The sequence below is a fragment of the Chenopodium quinoa genome, unplaced genomic scaffold (genome assembly GCF_001683475.1).
Source record: "Chenopodium quinoa cultivar QQ74 unplaced genomic scaffold, ASM168347v1, whole genome shotgun sequence".
Taxonomy (NCBI): domain Eukaryota; kingdom Viridiplantae; phylum Streptophyta; class Magnoliopsida; order Caryophyllales; family Amaranthaceae; genus Chenopodium; species Chenopodium quinoa.
Window position 1 is genome coordinate 159,164 of NW_018744955.1, and position 6,608 is coordinate 165,771.

At 36.2% G+C, this 6,608-nt stretch overlaps 1 protein-coding gene across 2 annotated transcripts; it reads right to left on the minus strand.

The window, feature by feature from the left end:
- Window positions 1-2,675: 2,675 nt before the first annotated feature.
- On the minus strand, window positions 2,676-6,402 carry LOC110706315 (nucleolin-like). 2 transcript variants are annotated; one of them, XR_002508309.1, is made up of 3 exons: window positions 5,782-6,402; window positions 4,044-4,358; window positions 2,676-3,023 (listed from the first exon to the last, which is right to left on the minus strand). XR_002508309.1 is itself a non-coding variant. In XM_021884215.1 (2 exons), the coding sequence occupies exons 1-2, from the start codon at window positions 6,103-6,105 to the stop codon at window positions 4,116-4,118; spliced, it is 567 nt and encodes a 188-aa protein (XP_021739907.1). In that variant the 5' UTR covers window positions 6,106-6,401; the 3' UTR covers window positions 3,750-4,115. The 2 variants fall into 2 exon arrangements, 1 of the variants encoding a protein (XP_021739907.1); XM_021884215.1 differs by lacking the exon at window positions 2,676-3,023 and having other exon boundaries at window positions 3,750-4,358; window positions 5,782-6,401.
- Window positions 6,403-6,608: the final 206 nt, after the last annotated feature.

Sequence of the window (6,608 nt, forward strand, 5' to 3'; positions counted from 1 at the left end):
TTTTTTTCGCCCGAAAATAAAAATTGTCGAAATATTTACCATTGTCCCTAATACTGTACGGGAGTCCCATTGGGTGGGTGGAACCATCCAATTTACCTTTTAACGACAAATTTACCGGTTTACAACTTGCACCGATTTCATTAACTCAAGCCTACTACGAACATTTATGACAACAAATAATGATCATATATGGTTCCAAACGGCAATATATGACCCCGAGATATATCCCCTTAAATTTCAAGAATTCTCGACACTAGGCCTCAAAAGTTCCAAAAATTCTCAAAAAGCATGGATATTAGTCTTTAATTTTGGAATTTTTTGACTTATTTTCGCCTGGAAATAAAAGTTGCCGAAATGTTTACCATGGTCCTTAATACCCTCCGGGGTTCTATTTGGGTGGGTAGAACCATCCAATTTGTGTTTAAACGATTAGATTTAATTACCGATTTACAACTTGCACGGGTTTTCATTAACTCAAGCCTACTACGAACATTTATGATAACATATAATAATTATATATGATTCCAAACGGCATTATATGACCCCGAGATATCTCCCCTAAAATATTTTTACTTTTCAACACCAGGCACCGAAACCTCTAAAATTTCTTAAAAAGCGTGATATTAGCCTTCACTTTTATAATTTTTTGATTTTTTTTTTTTTGCTTAGAAATAAAATTGCCAAAATGTTTATCATGGTCCCTAATATTCTCTGGGATTCCAATTGGGTGGGTGGAACTATCCAATTTGCTTTTAAACGACCAATTTACCAGTTTATAACTTCACCGATTTTGTAAATTCAAGCCTACTACGAACATTAATGACAACAAATAATGATCATATATGGTTCCGTACGGCATTATATGACCCCGAGATGTATCCCATAGAATTTCAAGACTTTTCGACACCAGGCCCCGAAATCTCCAAAATTTCTCAAAAAGCGTGGACATTAGCTTTTAATTTTGGATTTTTTTGACTTTTTTCGCATGGAAATAAAAATTGCCGAAATGTTTATCGTGGTCCCTAATACCCTCCGGACGCCTAATTGGGTATTTGGAACCATTCAATTTGCTTTTAAACGACCAATTTACCGGTTTACAACTTGCACCGATTTACCGGTTTACAACGGCCAATTTAATTTATCTTGCACTGAACCCGACTTGAACCGAAATTGACCCAAACCCGTTTTAATTGTCAAAACCTGAATTTAACCCAACTTGTTACTAACCTGACCTGAATTCAACTTGACCCGAATTTAACCTAACCTGTTACAAATCCGATCCGAAATCTACCCGACTTGTTAATTACCTGACCCAAGTTCAACCCGACTTTTTATTAACTCGACCCGAATTCTACCATATCTATTACTTTTCCAACCTAAAAATTCAACCCGATACTAACCCGACTCGAAATTAACACGACTTGTTATTGACTCGGCCTAAATTTAACCCAAATTGTTCCCGACCCAATTTCAAATCACCTTAAATGTAATTTAGACCACGTAATTATTGTTGATCAATGAATTTTGTCTTGGGAGACAAGTCGGCCTGGGCCAGCAAAAGAAAGGAGCATCATCCTAAAATTTAAGAGTTAAGTATAGTATATATTCGTTATATGGTCAAAGGAGATAATTATCTTCTTAAAATATAGACTATAGTTCCCTAGTATATTGCCATACATATTATAGTCAAAAGAAATAATTAGCTTGATATAAATGATAATTATCTATTTATAGTTAGTTGAACACGAATATGACCTGACTTGGAAATGACTCGACCTGATTGTAACTTGCAAATTATTGACTTGAACATAACACGACTTGAATTCGAGAATGACCCGACTTGGAAATGACTCAACCTGATTATAACCCGCAAATTATTGACTTGAATCGAACCTTACTTGAACCCGAAAATGACCCGACCTGATTATAATCCGCAAATTATTGACTTGAACCGAACCCAACTCAAACCCGAGAATGACCCGACCTCATTCTAACCCGCAAATTATTGACTTGAACCGAACCCGGCTCGAACTCGATAATTACCTTAACCCGTTTTAACCCGTGAAACCTGACCTATTGTTCACCCGACCCAAATGTAACCCGACCTGTTATTAACTCGACCTAAACATGATCCAAACCCGATAAGAAGTATGACCCGACGTGACCCGACTCAAGCATGACCCACCCATACCCAACCCACATAGGTTATGGAATTAATCTGAATTAACCCGACACGAGTTGACCCGACCCATTCTTACTCGACCTGTTTACCCGAATTGACAACTCTGAGTCACACCATTGAAAAATTAGATTTTACATGAGTTGGTAAATTGAAAAGTGTATTGGGTATTACCATGGAAGGTTAAAAACAACTTATTTTGTATTTCAATACTCAAAATTAAGGTTAAAAATCGCATTTCTAAGGAAAGTTTGAATTCAACTCTTAACAAGGCCTTGTTCACTCCCTTATTATTGCTTAATTAAAAATATTTTTATTACATAGAAATATTTTGAATTTAAAACAATTATTGTTTAAATTAAATGCCATAAAAGTTTATAGGCTTATTCATCAGTATGTTTTTGTTTCTAATTTGTAGTTGTACTTTGTAATTTTATTTTATTTAAAAAAAAAAAAATCTAAACTAAAAGTAAACTTAAAAATGTATAATTCCACATTCACATGCAACAAAATTTGGCTTATATTTTTTTCCTTGATCGTTTATTGGCCTATCGAATACCAACACAATATTAATCCACAGCCCAAGTTGATCTGGATCACTTTGGACCACTAAGATATAACCCGCACCGACCCAAACCCAAATACCCAGGTATAGTTATGTTAAATCTGAAATATATCAAGAATAATGTCCAGTTGTATTGTGTTGGAATGGGCTCGATGGGTGTTGGAATGGGCTCGATAGAGATGCGACTTTCCAGCAAAATTGTGAGCCAGTCCATTCACCTTGGCCCGACATTCTCAGCGATCGCTTTTGCAATACTTTTCTTTCACCAATCGTCGCTATCTACAAAACCAATTACCAAACAAACCCAAAAAATGCACATCAGTAACTACACACTGATAAAAATAACAGATAACAATACACACAATTATAATTCATTATATGATTACATTGTGTTTTTATTACCAAGTATAAATGTACAAATAAAACAAATAAAAAATTATCTGTCTTGTCCCAAAAGTTGGGACCCATGCTGTTTTAACAGTTTCTTCAGCAAAAAGTAAATGCCCCACAACCATAAGGTTAGTTGCACGTGTCTTTCAGCTTTCTCGCTCAAAGAGATTAATTGAAAATTTCTTCTACTAGTAGGTCAATATCATTACTGTATTAATAGGGCACTTCACAATTCACATTAACTAATTAATTGATCACAATATTGTACTTTTGATTATACCCAACCCTTTGAGTTATTATTAGTATACCGTGAATCTAACCTATCCCAAGTCATATTGGCTAATAACACACTTCTTTGAACCGAACCACCTCAGATTGAATGGCTTAAACCCTTTGAGAGCAATAATGGGCTATAACAGGTTGTCATCATTCTGTTCAATGGAACAATGAGTTACCGAGTATATGTTGGGCATTGGTTGGAATCAACTGGGCACATAACCTCACAAATGGTGACTACTGTCACAAAAAATTACAACATCCCCCATCACAGTATAGCAAATGAAAACAGACATGTATAGGCAACCACCAATGATGGTGCAAAATTATGGAATGGCATAACCGGTAAACTAAAGTTGTATAAAAAACAGATCATCGGAAATTGAAACATTAACATAAATAAGCCTAACTTCCACCCCTCTAATCTACCATGAACCTAACACTACAGAAATTTAACAGAGTTCATAACATCATGTATCAGATCTAACGCTGAGAACAGTTCAAGGAGTCATTCTACTAGTATGCACTTTTTTTTTTTCCTTTTTGAGTCTGCACCATAATGATACTAAATGACACCATGATGATCATAATACAAGGATGACAGAGAGGATAAAGAGAGAGGGATTGACTTACATGCCGATGGGTCAAACCTCCATCGGCATTTTTCCAGAGAGTAACAGAAGCCAAACCCCACGGTCCTCACCACTACCGTTTGGGTGGTCTTTCATCATCATCTCCATCATCATCACCAGAATCATCCTCTTCACCTGACCTTTTGCGCTTTGGTGGAGCCTCAACTTTCCCATCCTCATGATCATCATCAACCTCATCATCAGTATCTTCTTCGGTATCTTCATCATCACCATTCTCTTCAGGCTCAAAATCAGAGGCATCCACCTCATCTTCAGCAGGAGCAACAGGGCGAACAAGATACCCGGTATCAGGCTCCTATATAATCACGTTCAAGAATCAGTAAAACTTTAAAGATTCACAGAAAGATGACCGAAACAACATTAACCATCACCCTCCGCCAATTCAGTTTCATTGTAAAAAATTGAGGATCACTCGAGAGCTCAGACTACCTAAACAAGCTACACCTTAGATGATTTGAGGACAATATACACTAGTGAGTCGTCTTTTGCTTTTAAAGGTATGGGAGTGCCACCCAGCCAAAAACTCAGATTAAAATAATCACATAGAATCATATCATCAATACTTAAAAACTTTTATATTTTAGAGGAAATCAATACTTAAAACTTAATTTATAGTCTAAAACGAGATTACAAATATTGATAAATATGGTGATTTGATTAATTCCTACCGGCTACACCAAACATTGAGTTGATATTACATCCAAAAGTAATCATTGCTTACTTGCTTAGTTACTCTGTACATATTATTAGATCAATACCATCCAACACAATATAAAATGAGGCTAAAAATGCAAAAACTCAGAAGTTATGGTAAAAAAAAATACAGAATTACAGCTACTATTTGACTTTTACCACCTTGATTAAGAAATCTTACCAAACACCATCAACAATCAACACGCCCACATGACTACATGAACAAATCAACAAACGATCTAACCCAGCGACACAGCATAGGCCAGATTTTAAAAAGCTCTCACCAATAATGACCAATCTTTAAAAGCCAATGAATCCAAAATTCAACACCAAAACTTGACATCAAATGAGATTCATAAATCGGTCGCAATCAAGCAAAACATCCATGTAAACCTCTAATGGTTATTGCAAAAATAGATAAAAAATCTACGGACACGAAACATTTACAACATTACTTCATTAAAATTCCTCTATCTAATCTCAAATTCCACAAACAAATGAAAAATAACAACAATCGCAAACAAAAGTAAACTTTAAACCAAAACACTTTTTTGCAGATCTACCTAAAAAAACAATATTCAGAAAAAAAAAAATTAAAAAATTAAAATTCATAAACCCTAAGTCTTTACAAATTGACAGTAAAATACTTGATTTTTGACCACTACCAAGTACCAACCTCGAAATTGACCAAAACGCCCTCCAAACAGTACATAATTCTGGTATATGCATAGATCTACGCTACAAAGCCGCAGATCTAATAAATTAAGCTCCAGTAAGCCAGAATAAACAGCAGACAACATAGAAAAACAACATAAACAGCAGAAACTTCTGGAAAAAGCATCAAAAACGAAAAAAAATCACATATTAAGCATAATCATCACATAAAAACGCAGCACGTCAACAGATCTGACAATAAAATCCACAAAAAATGCTGAAATCAACATAAAAATAATATAATTACCAGAATTTTGAAAATAATCCAGAAAACTAACAAACAAAATTATACATAATACGAATTTTGTTACCTCATCATCGTCATCACCGTCGTCTTCGTCATCGTCGTCGTCGTCGTCGTCATCGTCATCAGCATCATCATCATCGTCTTCATCATCTACCGAGTGAACTGCGGGAGTATCAGAAGACGGTAGACCTTCTTGCACTGCATCCTCATCACCTTCATCATCGTCGTCGTCATCATCATCTTCTTCAGAACCATCATCAGCATCTTCTTCTTCCTCGCCGTCAACCTCTTCTTCTACAACTTCCTCCTTTTTCTGGCCGTTAATGGCGTCTGCGACCTCCTTCTTCGCCGCCTCAATTTCTCTCTCCTCCTCCATCATCATCTTCATGGATACAATTACAGAGATTTTTTGGGAATTTTCTTTTTTTTTTTTTTTGAAATTATTTTTGGGGAAAGGGGGAAAGCAGGGGAGTGAAGAGAGAGAGAGGGAGAAAGGGAGAAACAGGGGAGGTTCGAACCAGTAGCAACTCTTGGGCAAGTGTGATCTCAGCCGTTGAAAAAAGAGGACAATGGGATTGATGACGTGTAATAAGATCGGACGGTTGTGGATTGGGGATTAGGGATATTTTGTGTATTTCTGAAACTCACGTGTGATACGCGTGCGTGGAAGTTAGGGTCGAGGGCTTTTTGATAATTTTGAGAGGGGTTTGATCTTCTGCTACGAAGTTTTGCTATCTCGAATATTCCTTCGAAGCTATGTCCGTACTGAAGAAATCCACCATTATTATTGGGCTTCTGTACTAGTGAGATAGTGGGCCGTCAGTTGGTTTGGAACCTTTGGGCCTATTGTATGGCTGTTGTCTCATGATCCAATTTGATTTGTTCAAAAAT